The sequence below is a fragment of the Perissodus microlepis genome, chromosome 12 (genome assembly GCF_051167445.1).
Source record: "Perissodus microlepis isolate ML-2025 ecotype Zambia chromosome 12, ASM5116744v1, whole genome shotgun sequence".
NCBI lineage: Eukaryota > Metazoa > Chordata > Actinopteri > Cichliformes > Cichlidae > Perissodus > Perissodus microlepis.
The window spans coordinates 14,358,060-14,385,827 of NC_140472.1; the positions used below are offsets into that span (position 1 = coordinate 14,358,060).

Consider the following 27,768-nt stretch of genomic DNA (forward strand, 5'->3'; position numbering starts at 1 on the left):
TTCTAGAAAAGGGGCACTAGGCTTATTATAAGTGAACGACAAAAGTCATAATTGACTCTTAAGCTATTGTTTAAAAGTTTCTCAAAGCGTGCTGCTACGTGTCCCATTCACCAGCTACTATAACGGCGAAACAGAAGAAAAGCTGTAAATAATGAATACTTTTCCAGCTTTGCTCACTTCTTTATTTCATGCTTCTTATTCTCGGGTTCCTCTTTTGCTGTGGAAACTCGGTAACACGCCATTTGGAAGTGCACGTTTAAAAGAAGGTGGCCAAAATTAAAGTCCAGAAAGAGTGAAATCCTTCATTGAACGCATCCTCATTAACCTCAGTGTTACACAGCGAGGTCCGCACACAGAACAAGTGTGGACGCGTGGTTGTGAGCGCTGTTGTTACTCCCTCTGTACAGTTGAAAGTGAACACATGGCGTCAGTGTTAGTAACCCTACAGTAAAGGGTGATTTTACAGCCGAGGAATGCGTGATGGTGTGGCCCAAATGCTTCCTCACACATCTGTTTGATATTCGGTAGCTGCAGACTCCGGCTGATATGAGAACGAGTCAGTAGTGAAGACATGAGGTCTGCAGGCTTGTGATCGGCTTAACTTCCAGGAACAGAATAAGTCTGGAATTTGGAGTAAAAACATAGCCAGAGATCTGCTTCTGAAGACTCATTCCCCATCTTATGTTTAGGTGGGGAATGGTATTGTAATGGGATACTTCAAGTTGAAGTGGGCGAACCACCTGCTGTTCTGCCCAGTTTATTTTAAAGCTTAGATGAATGACTGAGCTTTTGTCTGAACAGTCCTTGATTGTTCCTACATGGCTTTGTTTATGCGTAGAAGAGGTTTATTGTTGCTCTCTGGTCTAAAATGATGACAAGATGGCCTGTCAAGACAGTGGTCATTTTGTGTGTTTGTGGCTTGGCACTGGTGTATTTTGGGGTGTATTTGATTTGGCTCAATATAAAAGATACCCATGATCACAATCACTAATTTCTCTAAGAAAATGTGCACTTGTTAACATTATTGTTTAAAAAAAAAAATCTAGAAAGGGCAAGCAGCGATGTTATTACAGTGAGCACTTCTGTTTACAAAAAGTGGTATAGAAGCCTTTTTTCTGCACACTCATGTCCTCTACCCCTGCGTGTTTGTGCGTGCAGGTGTGCCCACATATTTCTCTCTGCATGTTTGTGTGTACTTTAGTTACGCCCATGACCCACTGTGTTGTGGGTCCATGACCCACTGTGTTGTGGGACATGGGTCAGGTCTTTTTACGGAACAACAGGGAGTGTCCTCGTCGCTTCATGTTGTGCACTTTTGTGCATAAAGGCTTGGTTTAAGGCTATAAGATGAAAGCAAGTCTCCAGGAAAATTTGTTCAAAGCCAATCAGAGTTTTTCCTGGCGCACAGTAAAGCTTCGGGGGGAATGACTAAGCGAGTAAGCATGATTGGTCCTCATACAGTAAAGGCACCAAAACAGGAGTTGAGGATCTAAACACATTTCTTTTTGAGTAAATAAACCCCAATTAATAAAGCGAGTTAAAAATTCATTACAATGTTGGCGATTGTTTTCCTTTAAGTTCCTGATAACTTGTCTTTGGAGTTTCACAGAATTTCCTTGACGCAGGAAAAATACTTTTGATTTAACGTCCTCTTGAGTGAGAGACGACTGAGCGTCCATGTCTTCGGTTCGCTTTGTGCTACTTTCTCCCGAGCACAGACTGACTGGGACTAGAGTGCTCTCCTCCTTCCTACTGTAATTGGTGCCATCTGTTGGCTGTGTTAACATAGTCTGAAGAATGCGGTGATCCATTATTCACGACCTCCTTCGTTACTGTGGACATGAGCAGCCCATATCACGCTGGTTCAAGCCAAACTTGTCTGGAGGAGTAGATTAATAGTGCTTTTGAGTGCCACTCTGAAGATCTTTACCTGGGGGTCCTGGAGTGAGATGCTTTGTGGGTTATTGCCCGTTTCCCTAGAATCAGCCTGTTTTATTTCTTTACCTCCTACTGTTTTTACACGTTTTTATTGTCTTCCTTCACTTTGACCTCTTTTTAAGTTTCTCCTTGTTTCATCCTTAAACACCAAGCCTGCCTGATGGTACCTTTGTACTTCCAGCTGAACAGTCTGTATATTAAAATACAAACCAAACTTTAAAACAAGAAACTTGATTTTGTATATGACCTTTTCCAAAGTTGGTTGTGACTGACAGCAGAAAATCGTTCTTTTTCAAGATTTTCTGTAAACCAACCATAAGTAAAAGCTAATTTGAAACAAAATTATTGATGCTTTGCGTACAGTCCTTGCCACTTATTCTTCTTCTGCCCTCTTTCTCATCGATCGTCTTTCAGGTAGCAGACACGTATACCATGCCGACTAGTGATGGCCCCAGCAGGTTCCCGGTCTTTGTGCCTCCACCTCAGGGCAGCCAGAGGTGCCCAGGTTATGTCCCCGGACGAGTGGCTCCAGTCCGCTCGATGCCACATGCCAAAACGCCTCCGCCTCCACCGATAAAACCTCATGGCCCGCCGCTGGGGCGACAAACAAGGGTCACCTTGTCAGAAGAGAACCAGCGTAGGGAGGATGCGCAGAGGCTCCAGCAAAAGCTAAGAAAGAAGACTCTGATCTGCTGTGGAGTGTCGCTGGGGGCTTTCTTCCTCACGCTTATCCTTGTCCTTAGCCTCAGTAGTGGTCCTGAGTTAGATGGTGATTATTTATTATGAATTTCCAGGCTTCTTAACCATTTCTGTATGACTTTTAAACATCTTTGTGTACATCTTTCTGTTCGTATTTACAGAGAATTGCCCAGATCACAACCCATCTCTCAGTAACTGGAATCCAGGTCACCAACCACAGCGGGCTGTCACTGTCAGGAGAGGAGATTTGTTTAGACTGGATGCTTCTGCTACCTTACGCTCACTTACCATCCAATCAGGAGGTAGGCACATCACAAGGTGTCTGACTTTTGTAAAGTAGCTTTTAGAGATGTAACACAGATTGAGTCACAGTAACCCAGTTGTTATTATTAAAGCTCAGTTTACGAACTTTTGGATGGAACATACAGCAAGAATGAACTAAACGTGTTTTCTTTGACTTCTCACAGGTCGGGTAGTTTTTGCAGACAGCCATGACGGCTCCAAAAACATAACATTGAGAACACATCACATCCTCATAGAAGAAGGTGGCGCCCTTCACATCGGTTCGCCCAAATGTCGCTACCGTTCCCATGCTATCATTGCTCTCATGGGCCGTTCCGACAGCGAGGCTGTCTCCGAGGTCCCCGCATTTGGCCGCAAGTTCATCGGCGTGAAGGCCGGTGGAACTCTGGAGGTACACGGGACTGAGAGAGTTTCCTGGTCTCTGTTAACCAGAAGCATCCCGGCGTCTGGGGTGGCCACGGGGGGTTATGCCTTCCAGCGAAACTTCAGCCGAGGCATCCACCTGCGCGTGGTGGACCAGGACACGGCTGCTCTGCTGTTCTCAGAACGCTACGACACGTACGATTCCCGCAACGACAGCCAGCGGCTCGCCCAGCTGCTTCGCTCCCTTCCGATGGGCCGAATTGTCACACTCGCCGTGGGAGACTCTGCCGAGAGAAATCTTGGGCCAGAAACCAGGGAGGTCATCAAAGAGAAACTCGGCAGCAGATTTGTTCTGGATCTCCAGTACAGGTAAACGCTGCCGCAAAAGCTGTGAATCATCTGTGTTTGTGGTCACCAGTTAAACTAAACCCAGTCACCTTTGACGCATCAATACTTTCCTCAAGCTTTTTGTCTCGCATCCAGCATCCCTGAAAAAATGCCTTTTTTTTTTTTTTTTTTTTAACTTGGCTTTCTGTTCATTTAGGATGTTCCCTTGAATCACTCGTAGTTCCTGTTTCCTTTGTGTCACTGCTTCACCAGAAAAAGGAAACATGTACAGGATAACAGGGTCATGCACAGTGTTTTCCAGGATTTGTACAAAAATGTGGCAACTAAGGAGATTTTTTTTTTTTTTTTGCCCTTCAGAAGGACCAGGTCCAGTCGTGGTCACATCAGGTGATGCCTTATAAAACTAACAAAAAGACATGATTAGACTGAGTTCATGGCTGCCCATAACCTTAATGCCACCACACTGGAGCATGTGGCTCAGGACTTGACTTTTGAAGCAGTTTCCCTCAAATCTAGAGTGGCGCGGCAGGATCAGACTATAGAGCGCATGAAGTGGTTGTTGGAAGTTAGGTTTGTGCGTTAAGACTGTTTCTTCTAATCCTCTTACTGTTGGTTTTTATAGCTTCAGACTACAGTTTATCATGTACTGAAATCACACAAGTCACAAAGTGTTTTTTGCTTTGTTTGTTTATTTTGCTGTGGCTGTGAGAGATGGGTTACAGGATTAAGGATTATAATGAATGCCTTCTTGTGGAGATAGAGGAGGGAGTGGTGTTGCAGATTTTCTCAGCAGTTTATTGTCATTTGCGTCAGTGCTTTACCGGCGTGCATACCTTGTGACCTCCAGCTTATATTTGATTTAATTTCCACAGGTTTATTTCGGTGGGTCCGCCCATCCTTCCTTACAGCGATGCACAAATCTGTTAGCCGCTGCTTCTTGCATGTGACCCCTCTGTCTTTTAACCGCAGTGTCTCAGGACAGTACTCAAACACGAGAAACACGCATTCATAGTGGTCTATAGTGAGTTCACCTCTGGCCCCCACACATTAGCAGTTCCAGTTAAACAATGATGTTGTCAAAGGTTGATTACCAAATCAAGGGTATGACGAAAATAATAATAATAAAAAAAGGATCCTTTTTTTTCCCCCCCTCCCTTTGTTGCGTCTTTAACCATCTGACTCAACTCTGATTTACTGAGCAAACATGCACACAGGCAGCAGCAGGTCAGTTTGCAGAAAGTCACACGCTGTGGCTCTAATGAAAGACAAGAGTGGATGCCCCAGATGGATCCTGTTTGTGTATCACTGAGGTGTGCTGTTCCATGTCACAGTGACTCACATCTACAAAAAGACACCTTTGTAGAAGACTGTGATTATGCCAGCAAGATGAATTATTTTAAACAGATAGAGTGTCTTTGGTGAATTGGAGTACAAACTGCTGTTTATATTAAGATATGTTGGTTTTTTTTTTGTTTTTTTCCCCCAGGTAAACACTGGCATTATTAACGCACTTAAATAATCTTTTATCATGTCATCTTCAGATATGACATGAGTGGCAGGCTTGGCTGTAGATCCCCTTTACTTCCAGATAAAATGGAGCTGAAGAGGTTAAGTATAGAGTTGACTCTGGGTTTGTTTACCGCGTGCAATGAGCCAAGCAACGGCTCGGTGGAAACAAGATCACTTTGATTGAGTCTGGATGGACAACTGCCGACCCAGATACAGTTCCACGGGTTGCATGAATGGTAAATTGTGTTTGAAAGGCGTATTGGTCAGCCTGATAAAATCTTTAAAGTTTATAAGTAGATTAGAGCAGCTGCCATGAAATGTTTTTGGTATTCATGAGGGGGGAAAAAAAGAGAAAAGCAGGAAGCCATTTTTAAGAAGCTAAGGGCATGATATTCGAAATATCCAAGACTGTATGTCTCATACTGTGCTGTCTTATTTTAGATCGCACACCCTCAAAAGCCCAGCCAGTGTTATACGCCATCCACACCCTCGAGCTGCTTTGCTCAAATGATTTCAGCCTCTCCTTATTGAATCATTGTAATCTCATTTAAAATAAGCTTTCTTGGCATCTTGGATAGGGAGGACCTGGAACAAAAGTTAAAACAAATATAGCTTTAACACATCCACCCATCCCTTTAAATTTTTCCCTTAATTTTTTCAATAATCCCATGACTTGTGTGATATCCGCTGGTTTTCTACTTTTTCGCTTAAATGTATTTTGACATTCTCTGATATTCACTTTCTTGCTTTTTACCCACTCTCCTGCTTCATGCTTATCTCAGACATTTGCTTTTGTCAATGAGCACAGTGTCTGCAATTTGCATTGTCTGTGGAAATAGCTACAGCTACATTTATCACTCAATACACGTGGTTTTATGTCAGTCTGTAAGAATGTGGTCAAAGTACAGGGTTTAAAACACCATCACCGACTAAGCAAATATGCACAGGTAACATTATTAAAAGTAGTTATGTGATAATGAACCAGTAATGGGTGTTGATCATTAGTTGCAGCTAGGCTTTAAGCTCTTTTTTTTTTTTTTTTTTTTATGATTTCTTTGAAAATAATGCGAAACTCATGACTTCCTCTTCTTTTCCATTTTCTCTGCGACCTTCCTTTTAACTCCTTCGTTCTTTCCAGGCAGGCGTGGGCTTTGGTTTCCGTGATAGGTGGTGGAAATGCATCATGCTTGGAGGATGTTAGGGAACACGAAAACCATGACACAGGAGGAAGAGCTCTGGCAAGACGGAACTTCACCACTGTTAATGGAGTGGGTTTCTCGGTCACTGCCTATAGCGAGTGGAAGACCGGTAAGAAATAACGAAATCCAAAACGAACCATGTAATCTCAACTTCTGGTATTTATTCCTAATTAATTCTTGCTTTCTCGTGAACTTTTGAGAAGCTTAAGTCGGAATTAGTGCTCAGTGGAAATGAATTTTTTCAGAACACAGTTTTATAGAGATGCGTGCATGGCAATTTATTATTTTCTCTGACCTTTGCTTTCTACCATGACCTTTTTCAATTCTTAAGTAAAGTGCAACGTGCCATACTCTGAAAACCATACCCAGTGGGAAAATAAGGCAGAAACATCAAAGAAATACCTGCTAAAGAACACATTTACCCTGCTGTGACCAGGCTAATGTTGGCTAACTAGCAATTAGAACATAAACTCTAGTTAGCTGGAGTATTTGTACTTGTTGCCACAATGAGCTGTGAGGTCACTGCAGTCTGGTCCTTGGTTATTTATTTATTTCAAAATAAGATGGTAATGAATCAATGTGTGACACTCTAAATGGCTTTTATTTTAAAAAGACTTTTTGGGAATGCCACAAACTCACGACTCGCCCTCAACAGGGAGCCGTCACTTTTTTTACTCCCTTCAATAGTTATCTTTATAGATTACATTTTTTTTTCTTCTAGTGGAAAGCCTTTATGTCAACAATTTTGTGCTGGAAGTCAAATCAATGTTTTCTTTAATTGCAGAAGACTACAAAGCGTTAGCCTTCCTCCCTCTGTCGTGCTGTGCTGGACCTTCTGTTTCATTTAAAATCCAATATTGTTCTGTACCCCTCAGGTGTCCCTACTGCAGGCTTCCAGGTGGATGCTGTGGACCAGGTGGTGCTAAACCTGCAGGATGAAGTGCAACAGACATGGCTACCAGGGGATCGCATCGTAGTTGCCAGCACGGACTACTCAATGCACCAGGCTGAAGAGTTTACCCTGCTGCCCTGCCCTCACTGTAACAGCCGACAGGTCAAGATACAAGGTGAGAGAGAGAAAGAGACGGCCATTGGTCTTCAGCTGTGTCAGTATTTGCCCTGAGGGGTTATTTCTTGGTGTTTGGGAGCTACTGTCACAAACAGTACAAATAGGAACTGATGTAGAGAAACATTTCATTTTACAAAGCTTGTGTGAAGACTAGTAAAAAATCACTTACGCTCCTTTGTAGTTAATAAATGTGATGATTAGTAGACGTAGGGCCATTAATCCTTCGGTCCAGCGGGATCTCATTTCCTTTTCAGCTGTTATGGTGACGTAAGATTATTGGAAAATGCTAAGGAGAGATTGTCAGCTTATTTTTTTTAAAAGCAGGGCCATCTTATTATAACCACGGGGCGGTTTATGGGTGGTTTATGGGTGGTTTATGGATTTGGATGCATCACCCCTTCTTCACCTCCTCCTGTTTTCTATTGTTACGTTAATAAACTACACTGACAGTTTCGCAGTTTGTCCATCTCTCTATCAGACACGTTTCCTGATCTCATTCCTCTGTTGTCAACTCCCTTCCTGGAGAGAAGGGTGTGTTATTATGTGTGTGTGTGTGGGCTGAATTTAGTGTTTCTGTTACCAGGAAAGGCTGAACAGTTGAAGGCCTGAGCTGCCACATATCATCTGTGGCAGAGAGTATTTTGTGCGTTGATGAATGATGTTTCATACGTGTTTGATTACTTTTGCTTTTACATGTGTGTTGGTTTGGTGGGTACTCTTTGGGGTGTGGTTAGTTAATGTTTGAGCGGGAGCTGCCATACGCGCTAAATGTGGTTTATAGTTGAAAGGGTGCTAGGTGATGCATCATCTAAACACAAGCAAGCCGTTATTGTAGTGTTTTAGTATGACTTGTCCCGCCTCAGAAACCAAATCGTGTTGCTGTGATATTTAATTAAATGTTTCTGTCGCCATACTTCTAATTTGCTTTCACACAAAGTAACAACTTGCACCCGTTTCATGGTTTCTGTACATATTTTTCTTTAAGAGTTTTAAGAATTTCTCCTTGTTGTAGTATTTTGACCTCTAGTTTTATCTGTCTGTGCTGCTCAGGGAAGCCTCAGTATAACCATACCGGAGAGGTCATAGATGGCATCGACATGCGTGCCGAAGTGGGTCTCCTATCCAGAAACATTCTCATTTATGGAGAAATGGAAAACTCCTGCTACGGAGACAACATGTGTCAGTTCTACAACCATGACACCTTTGGAGGCCACATCAAGGTACGCGTGTGTACCATGTTTAGATATCTTTATGAGAACCAAAAATTGGAATGATACTATACTTGTGGGGACCAACAGTGGGGACAAAATGCCTGTCGACATGAGTTTGAAGGCATTTTTGAGACTCAAAATGTGGTTTTATTGTCAGGGTTACAATTAGGTTGTGATTATGGTTAGGCTAAAGGTTAGGATTAGGCATTCATTTTTGATGGTTAGGGTAAGCGGCTAGAAAACGCTTTGTGTCAATTAGATGTCCCCACAGAGATATGAAAACAAGACTGTGTGTGTAAATTTATTGCACATTTACTTTGTGCCGATCTTTCTGCATGAGTTGGCATGACTGTACTTTCCTGTTAAAGGTTGCTATTCAGAGTCTGTTTGACAGTTTCCTCACTGTGAAGATGAACGGTGCATACATTCTACATTTGTGTACTGGCCTATGTGAGAGGTGTTGTTTACCATCACAGTTTCTTTTCTTGCACTTCATGTCAAGTTTGAATCTATATGAAAGACTATTCTTCAGAAGGCTCAGCACAAACTGCAAACGCAGCAGGCACATGAGGGTCAAACATGTAGATTTATCTCTGCTGTCTAGCATGGGTCCCAGTGTAGTCAGTGAGCGCACTGTAATTTTGTATGATTTCATTCAAATTGGTGGCAAATGGACGTAAACATTCCTCAGAGTCTATGTAATTTGCCCCCCATGTGCTAAACAAAAGACTTTGTTTCCATGTTAACAGCTTTCTAACTGTAACCTCAAAGTACACCAGACGGACACATGAAGCTGTTTTTTTTGTTTGTTTTTTTTTTAATGAAAAGAAAAGTCAGCGTTTTCTTTGTAACTAGGCCTTCTATGCCGGCAAAAGCCATCTGTCATGTCTGCCAAATCGAGTTTAGCACAGTTCAGCACCATGCGTTTCATGTTTCAATTCATCTGTCCAGTGAGTTGCCCTTTCTCTTATTTTAAGTCAGGTTGACTCTGTGGAGTGGAATCTACTGTTGAAACAATTAGTGTGTGTGTGTGTGTGTGTGTGTGTGTGTGTGTGTGTGTGTGTGTGTGTGTGTGTGTGTGTGTGTGTGTGTGTGTGTGTGTGTGTGTGTGTGTGTGTGTGTGTGTGTGTGTGTGTGTGTGTGTGAGGGTCAGTGTTTACTGTGCGTACTTGAGTTTCAGTGAGCTGAAAGGGTTGGCCAATACCTTCTTAACAGAAACCAGATCCTGCTGATTTTGCCATACCCACAAAAAAGACCTCCTAGACAGCACTGAACATTTGTTTGTATCGTTTTATTTGTATGCATTCATGTGTGACTATGTGCTGTGCGCATCTATGTGCGTGCGTAACTTTTAATTTATGCTTCTGTAATTCACGGCTTATTCACCAGCATCAGGGGTTTTGAAACAGCTCGACTCACAGAGCGCGGTGCCAGATGGGATAAAGTTTATATCCCAGTGCGGTCACTGACGAACGCAGACAGTTGTAATGGTTTAATTTATTACTTTAGTCAGCCAGCATTTGTTACGCGGACCACAAGTCCGGCGTCATTTGCTTTTGTCGTGGGTGGGAGCTCATTGTACTCTCTCCTCAACACCTACAGATTCTCAGTAACTTCTCATCAGTGCATCTGTCCTACGTGGAGTTAAAGAACATGGGTCAGCAGGCTATAAAAAGCCGCTACCCCCTCCACTTCCACATGTGTGGGGATGTCGACCAGAAGGGAGGCTACGCAGAGGCCACCTTTGTGGACGGACTCTCCATACACCACTCCTTCTCCCGCTGTCTCACCATCCACGCCACCAACGGCCTGCTGGTTAGTAAAGCCTTTTAAAATGTGTTGAATATGTTACTGTATGTGAGAATGTAGAAAACCATACATGAGTCATAGTGTTAATAATGAGCAGCATATTGTGGGAAATTGGTGGTTTGTCACAAAGCTCATCAACTGTATCCTCCAACGCCTGATTACTGTAAAGGCTTGTATCCTCCTTTCTTTTTCCCCATCTCCTTTATATTCACTCTCAACCTTTCCTGTTCCATCTCTTTCACACTTATAGAATATCTTAGTCTCTTTAGAAAGATGTAGAAGTTTTTATATACAGTGGTGTGTTTGGCCTTTTCCTATTTTCCTGTTTTTGTATGTTTGACACAATTAAATGTTCCAGATCATCAAACACATTTAAATATTAGACAAAGATTACGAAATTAAACACAAATTGTAGTTTCTAAATTAAGATGTTTTATTAAGGGGAAAAATTCCAAACTTACATGGCCCCGTGTGAAAAAGCGATTGAACCTAAGCCTAATAACTGGTTGGGCCACCCTTAGAAGCAACAACTGCAATCAAGCGTTTCCAATAACTGGTATTGAGTCTTTTAGAGCACTGTGGGGGGTGTTTGGCCCACTCATCTTTTCAGAATTGTTGTAATTCAGACACATTTAAGGGTTTTTGAACATTTACTTGCTTTTTACACTTGTACTACAGCATCTTAGTCTGATTCAGGTCACTCCAGAGTCTCCTTTTTTTCTTAAGCCATTCAGAGGTGGAGTTGCTGGTGTGTTTTGGATCATTGTCCTGCTGCAGAACCCAAGTGCGCTCCAGCTTGAGGTCACGAACAGATTCTTTGATGAAAACAGATGTTTTGGTAGACAGCAGAATTCATGGTTAGATTTACCACAGCGAGTCTTCCAGGCCCCGAGGCAGCAAAACATTCCCAGACCATCACACTACCACCACCATATTTTACTGTTAGTATGAGGTGTTATGTGAAATGCCAAATGTGTAACGGGACTCAGACCTTCAAAAAGTTCAGCTTTTGTCTCGTCAGTCCACAGAATATTTTCCCAAAAGTCTTTGGGATAATCAAATGTTTTTTGGTAAATGTGAGACGAGCCTTCATGTTCTTTTTGGTCAGTTTTTGTCTTGAACTCTCCCATGGCTGCCATCGTTGCCCAGTCTCTTTCTCATTGATGAATCATAAACTCTGACTTTAAGCGAGACATGTAGAAGCTTAATGTTGTTCTGGGTTCTTTCGTGATCTTCTGGATGAGTTGTCGATGCTTCATCACTGTTCACAAAGTTTTTTCCATTTGTGTATAATAGTTCCCATCATGTTTCACTGGAGTCCCAAAGCCTTAGATATTGCATTGTAACCCTTTCCAGACTGACAGATGTCAGTGACTTTGTTTCCTAGGTGTTTCTTTAGATTGTGGCATGTTGTGTTTTTTTTTTTTTTTTTTTTTTTTTTTTTGCCTGTCCCATTTGGTTCTTTGGCCATCAGAATTGTTGTCTGAAGACCAACAAGGATACCCAATGGATTTACTTTGCCAAATGGATCATCACGGCCTTGCTGTATTGGTCCATTTGATCAACCTTTGTTGTTATTATTTATTTTATTTTATTTTCATTTGTTACAGATGGGACAGACATGACTGAGGGATAGGAAAGGGAGAAAGAAAGATGAAGGAAAAGAAAATCAGAAGGGAAGAGGGACAGAGAGAAAGGGCACTTAAAAAGAGAAAGAAGAGGAAAAAAATCTCCTGGATCACCTGTTGAGAGAAAACAAGCAAAAAAAAAACAGAGCAACATACTAAACACAACACCATCACGTTAATCTAGCTAAGTGTATACAGCAGTAAATACTAAATATTGAATGTTGTTGTGTAGCAAGCAGGACCGACAGCGCACAATGTGCTTGGAAATAGCAGCCAATAAAGGTATAGTTTATGTCTATGAACAGTGAACACCCGTGTGCACACCTGTGTGGATCATCGCGCTTGTATTAAAAAGGTTTCCCCATGTAATGGTCTGCTAGAGGATGTAGAGAGCCATAGCCCTGTCCCCCAGGGCATGAAGCAGGCATGGAGGACATCCAGGCTCCAGACATCCAGAGGCCCCAGAGTGCGAGAGCCCAAGGAGGACCACCGGAGGGGCATCCGTGCCACCCTCCTGGTAAGAGCTGAGGAGAGCCCCAGATGAGGGGTCACCCAGTAGCCACGGAGCAGAAGCCAGAGGGGGCTGCAGTGGCGTGCCCGCCGGCTCTGCTGGCAGTCAGCTGTGCCAGAGTGAACCGAGCCGCAGGCCCAGAGGCCCGAGGGCCCCCTTTGCCCCGGAAGAGGCCTGACCGGGCAACAGGCACCAAGCCCCGCCAAGTAGTCATCGGGGGTGAGCTGGTACATACCTGAGCGCCCAGCCCCGGACACCAAGAACCACCAACGCACCGACCCCTGAGGGCATCAGTTACCGGCAGGGAGTGTGGTGATGGGAGATGGGCCTTTGGAGGGCCTGGGAGTTCCCAGAGAGGTGTTGCTTTTCAAGATCTTTTAACTGGTTTCATTTTGTCAGACAGGTTCTAACAGGTCTGCCGGTAATCATGTTTGAGCGCGTTTAGTTAAACTGAACTTAGTCACAGTTAATTCATGATTATAAAGAGGGCAATTACTTTGTCACACAGAACCAGGTAGGTTTGGATAACTTGTCTCCTTTAATAAATGAAATCAACATTTAGAAACTGCATTTTATTTTTACTTAGGTTATCTTTGTCTAATATTAAAAATTGTGATCAAAAGTGTGATAAATATGAAAAACAGTAGGAGATCAGGAAGGGGTCAAACACTTCTCACACCACTTGTTGGATAAATGTAGTTATACACAGAGGTACTAACTTGGCTCAGCTAAATCACACTGTTTGTATGTGGTCAGTGACTGAAGGGTTCAGGTTTGTTTTTAATTTTGTTTTGAGTCCGCATCGTTGAAGCTCTGAGCCTAACTGTACAGAGGAAATTGAGTTCATTTATGGTGCATGTCATTGTTTGACTTGGCACCAGAAGGTAAACAAGAAAAACTGAAGTGACCCTGTAAGTATTCTCCTGTTGACCATCTTCTACCGTCTTTCTCTACATACCAAAGCTTCAGCAGTAAGAGGAAAATCGTTCAGCAATTTTAACTATTTAAGGAGACAGGCACTTCTCGCGTTTTGGCCATATGGTATTTCTCCTTTGGGGTGTTAAATTTCATTCTGTTTTATTATACAGGAAAAGGAACATATAATGGGCTGCGTGGAACTGGCCTGGATCAGTTAAAACTGGTTTACAGCAGTTCTTTTCTGCAGGACATAAGTTCGAATCACATTGCAAAACATAACAAAATAAAAACGACCAACAAAAAAGAAAACTTCTGCAAAGACGGAGACGATGGACACAAAGATTTTATATGCCTGTTTGAAATGTGTGAAGGAGCTTGTTGCTCTAATGCAAAACAGGTATCTTTGATTATATCTTAACATAGCTATTGCTGTTATTGTCAAAGTAGTCTAAAAGTCTCTTGTCCCAGCTCTTTTGTTTTGAAATTTTTTTTTTTATTTATTTTTTTTTCTCTTAATTTTTGTGTTTTGTGTTCCATTTCTGGAAAGGTCAAGGACACTATAGGCTACGACACCTTGGGCCACTGTTTTTTCCTTGAGGATGGGATTGAGCAGCGCAACACTTTCTACCACAACCTTGGCCTCCTGACCCGACCTGGGACTCTTTTACCCACCGATCGCAATGAGACCCTCTGCCTCAGCATCAAGGACAAAGTCTACAAGGGCTACACTCCCTCGCCCAGTACAGAGTGCAAGTAAGAGAACAGGACGATGATGTACATTTGTGGTTACAGATATAAGGAATCACATCGGCATCAGCATAACGTTTCCACTCTGTCATCAAAAACATGTCTGATTAGTCACAGTACTTTACTAGATATCATGGATAAAACCACTTTTCGTATCTTTTATACGTGTTTGTATGTTAACTGTGATGATTTATTTTTATTTTTTTTAAATGTCCTTTCATTGGATTGAAACATCTTTGTTTTCATTTATACCAACAGAGTATAAAGGGTATAGGTATATATAAAGGGTTATTTGATTTCCATGTTTAAAAATGCAATGCCTGCATTTTAGATTAAAAGTGGAACAAATCATACCCATTAGCCGTGAGAGAGCATGTGTGGTGGTGCAGACGTATTTTGAGAAAGAACAGATGGTCTGTGTGAGAGAGATATTGGCAAGGTGGTTTTATCCAGGCAATAACAACATCCCCTCTCCATGGGATGTTTTCATGTCATAGCAAGACCAAGAAAAGTGCCTTTGTGAGGAAACAGAAAGGTCTGTTTCCAAGAGCGTGATAGCGTGTGTGTGTCTGTGTCTGTTGGCTGAGCTTTCCCTGTGAAGCGTTTATGTTGGAGAGGTGGATTATTGAGGGAATTTGGGAAATCTCACAGGTTTCTTTGATGTCTGTCTTCTTCTTCTTAATCATATTTTATGATCTGCCGAGATACTCCTTTTTTTAATATCCCTGTCTACTCATGTGTATGTAATCTTGTGGTTGTTTTTCAGGGCAGTCTCAACATTCTGGATCGCCAACCCCAACAACAACCTCATCAGTAATGCAGCAGCTGGTTCTCAGGTAATAATATCAGAGCTATGAAAGAAAAATAACTTTCTCCACGTGATTTAAGGAAACATGTCACCAAGAGTAGAACGCAAAGTCCTTATTGATAGATTAACTATTATTAAAAAAGCAAAAAAGTAAAGCTACACTGGCTTTGGTGTTCCTGAACTTTACATAAAATTAAAGACCTTCATGCTCATAAAAAGTTATCCATCAATAAAAAGGGGATTTAACAGTCCTTAGTGTTTGATCGATGGAGCAATAAAATGGTAAGACCTTTAAATATAAAAGCTAAAAAAAAAAGAAAAGAAATCACTCAATTTTATTTTGGTACAAACTGCTCGGAGGTCCACAGGGGCTATGCTGTGTACTACTTAACAGTGGGGGTATTTCTTTGTTTTGGACTGCAAACTTAAAGAAGCCAGTAAGTTTCTGTGAACTTTAATCTTTCTGCAGGACGTCATCAACATGAGAATCGTGTGACACTCACCCAGATGCACTTGTTGTTGTTGTTGTTGTTGTTGTTTTTTATGTTCCACCAGCTGATTGTATATCAGTGCTGATAATGAAATTCCTTCTCCTCTAGTTTGTCATGGTTATCTTCTGTTTCTCTATTCTACTTCCTCTTCCAGGATGCTGGGATTTGGTTTGTGTTCCACAGCTCTTCCACAGGTGACTCCCATGGCCTGGTGCCAGAGACCAAGGCCGAGCTCACACCTTTGGGGATTTTTTACAACAATCGTGTACACTCCAACTTTAAGGTATTGTTAGTCTTGCTTTTTGTGCACTATGCAGTCCAAGTTCTTGCTGTGCTGTCTCTTTGTGTCTCTGTGCTTTAGCAAGGAGGAGAGAAATACAGTGTTTGTATTCCAAATGACATTGCACATAAATCCCTGTTTGATTACTTAGTTATTGCTAGAAAATGGGAATAGACACACACGCACACGCACACGCACTAGTAGGGTCCACAATGGTGCTCTGTTTTGTAATGACAGAAGTCGGGCAGGTGAACTGTAAGCTCTTTGTCCAGCTTCTCTTACAGAGGAAGGAGCCATGAAGGTTAAGACTATGCCTCGGTTATACCACAAGACCAACTCACAGGCCAGGTTTCCATGTACAAAAAAACACAGACAGGCTTAATTTATTTTAACAGGGAAAACAAATCCGTATGTTTAGACACATGTACAGCCTTCATTCTGTAACTTTACATTTAAGCACGTATCAGGTTCCACGCCAGAAGATACACTAGTGGAGTTGTTTATGTCCCTATAGCAGAAAACCTCCATTTGTACTTGTGGTTTTACTGCATTTTATTGTAATCATGCCTTCCAGGCAGGGCTGTTCATCGACAAAGGAGTGAAGACCACCAATGCCACTGCTGCTGACCCCCGGGAATACCTATGTTTGGACAACAGTGCCAGGTGTGTATGTGTCTAGACACAGACTGCAAAGAGATTTGTTGATACTTTAAGTTTTCCATAACTGTTAGTATTACAGCTAAGGGCATGTTGACCACTCGTGGTTACAAATGCATAGACCTGGAAGTGATTTTTGGCACATATCCAGCATCCAGTATCCAAGCAGACTATTTAAGAGTCTGCGGTTGGTTATCAAATGCGTCATAGTGTATAGTTATTCTGTGTAAATATTTCAGTATTTGTGGTTTACTTATCTACTGTTTGTTTAGTGCTACTGTCACAAACTGCATGAATTAAGGTATTTGTAGCTCCCTGTTGAATATCAGCTGGGATGTAGCCATTGACGGGGATAGACAGATGGCTTTATAGTGCGCTACTGCATTTTAGTGGAAGGTCTGTCAGATTTGTGTTGACAGAGAAAACAAGACTTTACAGATAGTTTCCACTCTGCAGCTGCCTACCTGAATGCAGCCCTCAGCTAGGTGGAAAAAATGTGTCTAGTGAGACTGCGCACTGTGGTCTGTGTGCACAAGTATGAAGGGAGGGATTTTAAATGTTGTTCAAGTGCAGAAGGCACGGGGAGGTTTGTGTTGTGTATTTGCAAGATATGGTAACAGTTGTTAGAAAACGTCTCCAGCGATTTATGTTGTTCTCAGAGGTTTCATCTAGCTCCACAGTTGGGTAAAAAAAAAAAAAAAATCCCTTGAGCAATGATTTGGCTTTTGACAAGGTTTTAAAAATAACACCCTGAAATGCCACCATAAGGGTGCAAAAGGAACATGAGCCTCCCCTTTTTTTTTTGAACACTACAAAAGTATTTCTGAGAACATTTATGTTCTCAGGAAGAAAGAAACCTTTTGTGACTAATGCCACTATGCCCTTTTCCTATATTGCCACCTAAAGATGAAGCACAGCAATTCAACAGTGGAGTTTTAAACATTTAATCTAAATTTCAGTTATGTATAATTTGCGTGTGTTTGCATGTTATTTTGTGCATTGACTTTCACGAGTACCATATGTACTAAAATTAAAATGGGGAAGTGGTGGGGTTGGTGTGACACTGTGGTAAGCATGAATAATTACTAAGACAAGACACCGATGTCGTCATCGAAAAATCCCAAGGAAAATATCAGAAAAGTATTTTTAGTCACAAAGTATTTTTATTGAATTATTTTTAGATTTCGCCCACACCAAAATGCCGACCCTAGTCGTCCTCGGGTGGCAGCTGTCATCGACACTCTGATCTCCTTCAAGAACAACGACTTGGGGGCGTGGATACGCGGTGGAGACATTATCATCAAGAACTCTGGGTGAGACATCTCATTAGCTATGATTCAGTTTGTGCTGGTTTGGCAGTTTGCTCCAAGTCTTCCAGTGAACCGAGGGTGAGGAAATAAAGGAAGGATGTCTTCACAACAAAAACAACATTTTCTAAGACATGTCTTAACATATTATTCTCTCATTCGTTTTTCTGAACAGCTTTGCCGACAATGGAGTGGGATTGTCCTTTGCCAGGTGTGTACTTGTCTAAATCACTCTGTGTTTTTAAGCTTTATTTGTTTTTATTGTCGTCCCGCTGGATGGGCTAACTTCTTGTAAGTGATATGATAGCAAGGTGGCTGTTCTTCCTGCAAAGTACAGAAATGATTGCATTAATAATTAACTAATTATTTATTATCCCTTGTTCTCCAGTGATGGCAGCTACCCTAAAGATGAAGGCTCCAGCCAGGAGGTGACGCAGTCCCTGTTTGTGGGCGAGAGCCGGAACAGGGGGACGAATGGAGGACAGAATAAATACTGGGGCGTGGGAGGAATTGACGGAAAGATGAGGACGCTACCTAGAAACAGGTGAGGGGAGAGCAATAAGTGAAAGATTAAATAATGAATGGTGGAAAGACATATTTGGAGTGCTAAGGCAAAAGTCCAAATCAAACTTGACTTTTCACAGGAATTTCAGGGAATAGAGCTGCCAAAGAAATGTAGGCTGGGAAAACAAACAAGGAAGAGAGAAGCCAGCAAGGCAACCGACTTGTTGAAAAGATGGACAGATGAAGGTGTTACAGCTGCTTTTAGCTGATAGTGAGATTGTGAAATGAAATGACATTTAAGCAGTCTATAAAAAAATGGTGGTGGCATCACGCACAGCAGTTCTTAGGAAGGAAATGCCTCATGCTGAATTTGGTTGCATAGCAGGAAAGGGAACTTTCTTCACCATTTCAGACCTTTAACACAACTCCCTTTAGTTTCAGGTAGATGTCACAGTTTCAGTCCTAGTTAGAGGGTTATATATGTAGGGTGTGACACAAGTGAACAACCCAGATGTTAATGAGCAGTCTGCCCAGCACCATTTGTGACACAAGAGGCTCGTCCTGCTGTAATACCAAATCAGACAGGGTGGTAAATCCTAATTTCTTGGTTTTGCAATGCCCCAAGGATCTCCTGGATCTCCTTTCCGTCTCTTTTATTACAGATATTGTTATACAAGAGAAGAGCAGCTTAAGTAGGATGCTGGAAAATAATTACTGTATTTGAGTTTCAAGAATCAGTGTGTTTGTGGCCACTGTGTAGAGCTTTAAAATCATTTTACGGGCCTCTTCAGTGCCCTGCGACATCTGGCTCAGTCGGTTTAATTGCTGTTGTTGCTGCTGACGCTTGTTATTTCTTGCCAGGGGAAACGAGTACATTTCTTTTTCTGTTTGGTCATTTTTTCTGGATTTCTTTTAAACATCTCTTAAAATAGCTATCACAGCTGTCTTGCACTGACTGTAACATCTACATTGCTAATGTTAACACAGCTGGGTTTTGCCAGTTCATGACTAAAATGGTCCTGTAACCCATGTAAATGATGACTGTTTACCCCAGTCTGGTTTTATATATTCCATCAATTGTCCTGCCTAATTGTGGATTATTCCTCATCACCTCCACCGTAGGACGTTCCCAATCCGAGGTTTTCAGATCTACGATGGCCCAGTGCGGCTTACACAGAGCACATTTCGTGGCTTTGCCCCCTTAAGCGAAACAAATAAACGCACAACAACCACACCAGAACGAACTACGCCAGAAAACACCACGCGTCATACCAGTGCAGTGGGATTCAACTTGAAGAACACCTGGCAGCTCACCCCTCGAAACAACCTGTCCCAGCTCAGCTTCCACTCCACAGTAAGTAAGGCTCAGTGAGACTCGACTTGGGACGTCATAAGAACATTGAAGCTTTTATTCTTTTTTGTAAATGTGGTGCACTGTCCCAGTGTTGTATTTCCAAAGGGAATGTGTAATATTTGAGCAGTGTTTGAACCTGTTCAGAGACTTTTCTTTCAGTCCAGGTCAGCAGGGATGTATCTGTTTATTCAGACAGTAGATGTGAATATTCCTTCTCTGACCCGATTCATTCCCTTGTCCTTCCTTTATTTCTACCTAAAACCAGTGCACCGTACTTTATGCCCACTTTCTCTTTTGTGCTTCGCTCCTATTTGTTATTTACCCCTACAACTATCTTTTAATAGACTGCTTCAAAAAATTAAAGGAACACTTTTTAATCCGAGTATAGCATCAAGCCACTTAAACATCTAGGATATTGATCCGGTCACCTAAGTAGCACAAGGGTTTTTTCAGCTAACACCAAAACATTTTCAGCTGCTTTGGTGTTAATGAAATTAGCAGCAAGTGCACTAGAGGTGCAACAATGAAACATCTGCCAACACAGGAATGGTTTTACAGGTCGAAGACACTGCCATTTTTTTTTCTTTATCTTTCTGACTGTTCTTTCACTAGTTTGCATTTGGGTGAGGTTGTTGTCAATACTGGTGGCATTAGGTGATACCTGGACCCTACAGAGGTCTCCCATCAGAGTCTTACGAGCATGGAGGAGATTCCAGGAGACAGGCAGTTACTCTAGGATAGCTGGTCAGGGCCGTAGAAGGTCTTTAACCCATCAGTAGGACTGGTTTCTACTCATTAGTTCAAGGAGGAACAGGATGAGAACTGCCAGATCCATACAAAATAATCTCCAGCGGGCCAATGGTGTGAATGCCTTTGACCAAACCATAAGAAATAGCCTTCATGGGGTTAACATGAGGGCCAGACTCCCCCTAGTTTGCCGTGTGCTCACAGCCCTGCACTGTAGAGCTCGACTGGCATTTGCCATAGAATACCAGGATTGTCAGGTCCACCACTTGGGCTTGTGCTTTTCACAGGTGAGAGCAGATTCACCCTGAGCACATTTGGAGGGGACACACAGGCTGAGCAACGGCACTCTGACTGCCATTAGGTATTAGAATAAAATCCTTGGACTCATTGTCAGACCCTATGCTGGTGCAGTGAGTCTTGGGTTCCTCCTGGTGCACAACAATTCCCGACCTCATGTGGTGAGAGTGTGCAGGCGGTTCCTGAAGGATGAAGGAGCTGAAACCATTGACTGATTCCCATGCTTGCCTCGCTAAAATTCCAGGAGCTCAGTGATGCCCTGGTCCAAATTTGGGAGGAGATCCCCCAGGACACCATCAGTGAGCATGCCCCAACTTTCTCAGGCATGCAGCCAAGCATCTGGGGACCATATGAATTACTGAGTACCCTTTTGAGTTGCAGCAGTTAAAATGGGCTAGCCTGCTACATGATTTTTTTTTTTTTCAATTAGATTTTTAGGATGTATTTCCATCAAACTTTCCTTTATTTCCTAACACATTACCCAGTCTATATCAGCATTGATATCCAGCATGAAGATTTTTACCCTTTAGATCTGATGTATTTTCAAAGAGTTTGTTTAACTTGTTAGAGTGTTTGGGTCAGAGGCCTGGCAGAAACAGAATCGGGAGTCGTTTCAGGCAGAAAGAACACAGAAGAATAAAGGAGCCATCTTTCAGAATCAGGCCTGTGCAGAAACTGTTGTAAATCACTGGTGCCCTCTTGTGGGGTCATTGTACAGTGCAGTGTTTTTTATCCAATGGCAACCTTTAATATGCTAATTTGTCAAGTAGCTTGATTGGAGATTTCAGTTTGGCACAAACTTTGAAAGATGCACAGCCAAGAAACCAAAAAAATATAATGCAGTTATATTACCTGTCCTTATGCAGTGCATAGACAGATCGCGATAAAAAAATGTAAGTGAGCTGTCCCAGGAAGATGGAGAAGATCATTATGGAAACAATAGAAAGTTAAGCAGATACCTGCTTAACTTAGATTAAAAATCACTTCTCAGTAAGTAACACAAATAAACTCCTCAGGTACATCTTCGGGCATTCTTTGGACAACCTGGAGAGTGGTTTGATGAAAACAACCTGGACGGTGACAAAACCTCCATCTTTCACGATGTGGACGGCTCAGTGACAGGCTACAGTGACACCTACGTTGGCCGAGCAGACAACTACCTGATCCAACATTCTGGCTGTGTGAAAAACCTGAAGTGGAATGGAGTGATATGCAGCGGACGCTACTCTCAGGTACAGTGCACTCGGGTCTGCACCTCGGTATTGTTCTGTCCTTCTGATGTAAAAGTGATTGTTACATTCCACAACATCCTCCTCTCTTCTAGGTGTACATCCAGACCCAAGGAGCCCCTAGCCTGAGTTTATCCATCAGCAGAGATGAATACCCTAATTCTCCTCTGTTACTGAGGGGGATTAACAGCCAGGGGGCGTCGTCCCAGCAGTACCAGCCCATCCTGATGATGAGCAAGAGCTACACTCTGCACTGGAGTGGGCCTGCGCCCAGAGAAATGGTCCTCTCTCTCATTAACTTTGATAAGTGAGTAATAAGAATGACTGTGTGTGTTCGCCTTTTCAGCCACTGCTAGTCCAAGTCTTGAAATATCTGTAATGTCCTGCAAGTGAGGATGCAACACACTGCATTGACTGATTGTACTGATGTTTTCAACCACTTTCAAACTGCTCTTTCGTTCACTCAGGGACGACTGGGTGCTGGTGGGACTCTGTTATCCGTCAGACACCACTTTTCAGATTATGTCCGACACATACGACAGGCAAAGTAACACGTTTGATGACATCACAGACTACGGCACCGTGTTATCCTTCCCAGAGCTGCAGAAAAAGACAATGGAGAGGAAGTACTACTTTGACCAGACTGCTGGGTGAGATGAAAGATTGTTTTTCCTTTTCCTTGTTTGAACTCTCAGTTGGAAATACTGCAATGTGATGACTGTAGGAGATTTGGTTTTTAATAAAAAATGAGATCAATTTTATTTCAATTGTGGTTTTGTTTTTTTTAATCCCTCGGTGACTCTGCTGAGCTTCTAAAAGTTTATTGTGCTCATCATCCCCAGCTTATTGTGGCTCTACCTTCGGGCCCGGCATGGTCGTGATGGTCACAGCTACTGTTCTGTTAAAGGCTGTGAAAGAGTGAAGATCACGGCCACTACATCCTCCAAAGAGACCTGTAACTGTACAGCCAAAGCTTACCCCAAGTACGCCAAGGCTCCCTCAGTTGTGGTGCCTATGCCGGCTCTAAACACGCAGCCCTGCAGAGACTGCGGTGCTAAACAGGTTTGTTAACATTTAAAGTGACCTCTTCATTTGGTCAATTAAATCCAAAGCTACTACCGCTGATCGACATGCGTCTGTCTCAGCTTGTGTTTTCCAGTGAGCCATGGACCTCCTACCTCCAGACTCAAGTGAAGTCTCTCAGCATTAAAGAGCAGCAGCGAGGAGATAACGTCTCCTTTATCACTGTAAGCAAAACTGCCAGGCAGATAAAAATACATCCAAACACTTTATCTTCATGTTTTAAACTTCAGATTTAAAACAGGGTTTATTTAATCCAATTTCTTTGCTGTAATTCCCCAAGGTGAATGAGATCACCATGTCCTTCTCACAGCCGGGGTTTTTCCTGGTCTCAGTGGATGCCTGCTCCGGAAAAGTCACCAAGAAAACCTCATTTAGTAAAGTGGATAAAAAGATGGAAACATACCTAAAAACTGACATACCAAACAGGTGAGGCAGGGCAAAACTGATAAATGAATACATACACAAAACAAATAAAGTTCGTAAATATGAACTATAAACAGAAAATTCCCATAAAAATAAAAGTTGACAGGAAATCAAACATATCGCTGGGATTCAGACAGGGATTATTCACACCGGAGACACTTGTGTAACTAGATTTCATCAAAATAAAAATAAAAAAATCTTGAAACAATTATTTTAAAAATTACAGAATAAACTGCACAATCTAAATTGCTCCTCATAGCTATCCTCAAAGTTTGCCCCTTTGACAGACATGCATCACTCTTTTAATGACTTATTTGAACCTTTTCTCTGAGTTCAGACTTCATCTCTAACTTCAAACAACTGAATATGCAGTTTGTAGTGCAGTGTTAATAAAAGACTATGAAAATAAACTGTAACATTTTAAGCAGTGTAGTTTAATAAATGGTCTGCTGTTTTGTTTAGTTCATTATAATCCAGTCCATTTATTATTCAGCTTTCTGTTGCAGTGTAAATAAACTGAATTAGCTTTTGTTTTGTATGTTTCCCCCAAACATCACACAGCAGGTAATTCATAGAACTATTAGGGAACAATAGAGTGTTTTTGATTTAAGATATTTGAACTTTTATATAAAATTATGTAGTTCTAGACATGGTTTTTATGAGCTTTCCAACACAACTCATTTTTAATTTTAGTTTCTATTTTGACATTGTTCGTCATATTGACTTCATTATTTATTTGACCGTCACTAAATATTATATATTCTATTTTTTCATTTGGTGATAAATTACTAAGATCAAAGCATTTTTTGTAAAATGTTTCCCTCTGTATTCAGGGCGTGTTTAAACTTTGGAAAAAGCAATATAAATTAGTGTCATCAGCAAGTAAAATGTATTTTAATAATTCCTTGTGTGGGTTTTGGTTTGGGTTAACGTGGTTTTCCTTTTTTCTTTTTTTTGGATGACACTATAATATGTCTTATGGTTGTAGAGTGGCTCTTTTAGCAGTATTTATTTCCTCCAGGTCAATAGTCCTCGTGGCAACGCGGGGACAGTCGGGGGAGCTGGTCAATATCGCACCACATCTGGTCTCTCTTGGTGTGGCCAAAGATCCTGATCTGCATAGTAAAGGTTAGTACTACTTTAGTTTGTCTGTCTACTATCTGTATTTTAGATTTCTTTTACATGCCTTTTTCCCCGCTCCTTTTATCGCAGAGAGTCTGGCACTTTGGGGCTTCCGAGGGAGTTCCTCACCTCCTTTTTGGGTTTCACTACTGGCTGGACAAGGCGATTACGTCTTAGGGCTGCAGGAGCGCTACTTGCCTCTGGGCTTGGAGATGTATGGCTGTCCGCGACCTGCAACTCAAAAACGCAAAGACCTAGAGCTTCTGAGAAAAGCCACAGGACAACAATAACCAATGTGAACTGTACATGTTACTTAGCCGTAACGCTGTTGCACACAGATACACAAACACACAGCCATTTGATGAATGTGAACTGCTGAACCTTTAATTTATTAACGATGACAAAGATGTTTACTGCTTTCAAGAGGAATGAAAGTGGGGTTTTTTATGAATCGAATGAATTTTTTGTGTATGTACGCGTGTGTATGTATGTGTCAGTATGCCTTTGGGCCATGAAGTCAATGCACTTTTCTTTTTATATACACACAACCTGCCTTACTAGCCAGAGTGACGTAATGGAGCTTTACAGTAACAAAGGAGAAGAAACAAACCCAAAGTAATCCTGCAAGATCTACCTACCTGTCCTATTTATTGTGCAGTAATTGACTCTGAACACAGAACCCAATTCATTGCATACACAGATCAAAATTTAATTATGAGAATAAATGACTTTGATTTGACGTGAAAGCGAAATAAGATGGATTTGATGTGCTCAGGTCGAAGGAAGTGATAAAAACAAATGTCATTGCCTCTGAGATGTGAATGGCAGTATTAAGCCAAAAACCGTTGTTAATGTGGTTTAGTCGCATTGGTGATTAATACTGCAAATCTCCTTTAAAACATAACCATAACAAGCCATATTCTATCGAAATAATCATGTAGATGCATAATAATAATGTGTGTAAAATTAATCTGACTGTTTTTGGCCTTTCTTGTGTACAAAAAACCCTTAAAAATAACCGATTTCTGTGCGGGTGACTCCTTTTATATTTGACACGTTGCAATAGATTCTCTTTAAACTGGAAAACCTCTGAATCTCATGCAGCTCTACATCTGAGATCTTTAAGCACCTTTTTATGGATTTCTTTACAGACTTACTTTTTTTTCCCCTCATGTTTGTATTTGTCTTTTAACAGTGATGGTGTGGCAAGTGTTGGCCACAAATACTTTTCCTCTACTTTTTGTTTTGTCTTCTCAAACAGAAATGAATGTTTTACCTTTCATCTGCCTCATTCATGTGCATTATTGCCAAAACAGTATGGTAACATATAGCTCTAGGTTGCCGTTTCCTTTTTTTTTTTTTTTTCTTAGTTTGTATCCGTGCTGTACAGCAGTGACAGTAAAAGTATCATATTTTAGCTGTAAAAGTTACACGGCTTTATTTTGAGACTATTTTAATCTTTACCGTGAGCAGGGCTCCCCCACTGAGCGATGATGAGTAGTTGTGACTGTGTGAGTAAATGTCTGATCATGTAAGGTGAAGGGATGACCTCGCTGCCTTTTAACCACTCTACTGTTAAAAAGAGCAAAAGACCGAGAAATGGGTTCAGTCCCTTTGCCTTTTCTTTAAGTTGAAGATTCATTGATGCACAAGTGAGTTGTTTGTTTTGTCTTCTTAAGATTAGGGGTGAACTTTGTAAATAAGAAATTGAACTGTACATGTAATGGAAAGTAGACTCCCATTAATGTGTGTATTTGTTTTTGTTTCTTATTAATTCATAAACGATTTGGAAAAAACATCTTTCCTGCAATTTGTCATGAAATTGCCAAACAAATAAAGTTGTTTTGTTTTATGATAGTCACATGTTGGTTGCTTCAGTAGCTAACGGATGGCCTCTCTCTTGTTGCTCTGTGGTCCAGGACTTTGCATCTGTTATACAGCGTCACCACTTGGGGGTAGCCTAGTGTTATTTGTTTGTCTCTCTTTGTTTTTGTTTTTAGGACTTTAGGATTCTCGCCTTTAACTCTACATTTTGACATTCAGTATGCTGAAAATAAGTTTTAAATTACAAACTCTTTTTCCAGGAATAATATTTTACTTACTTGTTAAAAACAGTAGCTTTTAATATACTTAAAGAATCCCCAATCATCTGTAGCCTGAAACTTACCACGTCAGAGGAACACTGTCGGTTTTAATGAGCCTCAGGAGATCCCGCACTATTAGATGTACAGTAAAAGCACATGGCATGATGAAGCAAAGCAGCTGCTTTTACTGATGTACATTATGCATGAGAACATTATGAATTGGACATCCGCGAGAAGTAGCTTTGGTAGAGCAGGAGAGGGGGGAAAAGCAACCCATCTAGCTGTTAAACTTTATGGATTCAGTGCGCTTGCATTGTGATATCCCAGCGATTGTTTCTGTGTGCGCTCGTAATGAAAAGAAAAGCATCAGAAAACTTAACAGCCTAAAGAAATATGGATCAGTCCCAACAGAGCGCAGCCCCACCATATGGCTCAGATAGTGAGTTTGCTTGTCCATAAAATGGTCTCTGACCGTGAAGTGCTCCCACACACTTCACACTGATTTGAAAACGAGCGAGGACAGAGTGGCACAGTTTGCAGGCAAACTGCTGCACATTAGGACAGCAGCTCTCTTTAACACCCAGGCATCTGCTATAAGGAGGAAAAAATAATCACTGGTGGAATGAAAGCTGCATGTTTCTCAGTGGCTCTCTCTGTCCTTGGTTGGTCTGGATACATTCAAACTTTCTGACACTGATTGTAAGCGCAGCCGAGCAAAATATTTCCATCAAGTCTGCGATCTGTGAACATATTGTTCCAGTGTTGCATGGATGAATTGCACATTCCTTAAAGCTGAGTTTTAATTATGTAATAGGGAAGCCTTTGAACTGTGCAAATACATTTAGAGAAAAAAAATGCCAAGGCTAAAAATATGTCACTAAAGACTTGTGTGTACTGGAGTGTGGGCGGCAGCCTTTAGTGTTGTACTGTATATTGTTTGCATGAGGATGGTATATCCATGGCAACACATACACATACATACAAAATTAGTTTCAAATACAACTAAATATGTTTGTGTTTTTGAGTGCTATGTTCAAAACGTCAAATAATCAATGCAAAAGGAAAAATTCAATTAAAGGAGTAAAAAGAAACAAGCCTACTTTAGAATAATGCAGGTTCACTAAAGCTGA

General features: G+C 41.5%; 1 protein-coding gene across 1 annotated transcript in view; it reads left to right on the forward strand.

The window, feature by feature from the left end:
• cemip2 (cell migration inducing hyaluronidase 2) overlaps positions 1-26,411 on the forward strand; it is a 26,785-nt gene extending 374 nt beyond the window's left edge. Inside the window, exons 2-24 of the mRNA XM_084946194.1 lie at positions 2,353-2,707; positions 2,799-2,939; positions 3,105-3,672; positions 6,299-6,468; positions 7,235-7,426; positions 8,479-8,648; positions 10,242-10,454; positions 14,053-14,258; positions 15,019-15,088; positions 15,706-15,834; positions 16,406-16,494; positions 17,670-17,801; positions 17,971-18,006; positions 18,184-18,339; positions 19,422-19,653; positions 21,714-21,929; positions 22,022-22,233; positions 22,394-22,576; positions 22,769-22,988; positions 23,072-23,173; positions 23,290-23,435; positions 24,454-24,560; positions 24,645-26,411. Of these exons, the coding sequence (XP_084802320.1) occupies positions 2,371-2,707; positions 2,799-2,939; positions 3,105-3,672; positions 6,299-6,468; positions 7,235-7,426; positions 8,479-8,648; positions 10,242-10,454; positions 14,053-14,258; positions 15,019-15,088; positions 15,706-15,834; positions 16,406-16,494; positions 17,670-17,801; positions 17,971-18,006; positions 18,184-18,339; positions 19,422-19,653; positions 21,714-21,929; positions 22,022-22,233; positions 22,394-22,576; positions 22,769-22,988; positions 23,072-23,173; positions 23,290-23,435; positions 24,454-24,560; positions 24,645-24,844 (4,227 nt within the window). The 5' untranslated portion in view covers positions 2,353-2,370 and the 3' untranslated portion in view covers positions 24,845-26,411. The remainder of the gene's footprint in view (positions 1-2,352; positions 2,708-2,798; positions 2,940-3,104; positions 3,673-6,298; positions 6,469-7,234; positions 7,427-8,478; positions 8,649-10,241; positions 10,455-14,052; positions 14,259-15,018; positions 15,089-15,705; positions 15,835-16,405; positions 16,495-17,669; positions 17,802-17,970; positions 18,007-18,183; positions 18,340-19,421; positions 19,654-21,713; positions 21,930-22,021; positions 22,234-22,393; positions 22,577-22,768; positions 22,989-23,071; positions 23,174-23,289; positions 23,436-24,453; positions 24,561-24,644) is intronic.
• The last annotated feature ends 1,357 nt before the right edge of the window (positions 26,412-27,768 follow it).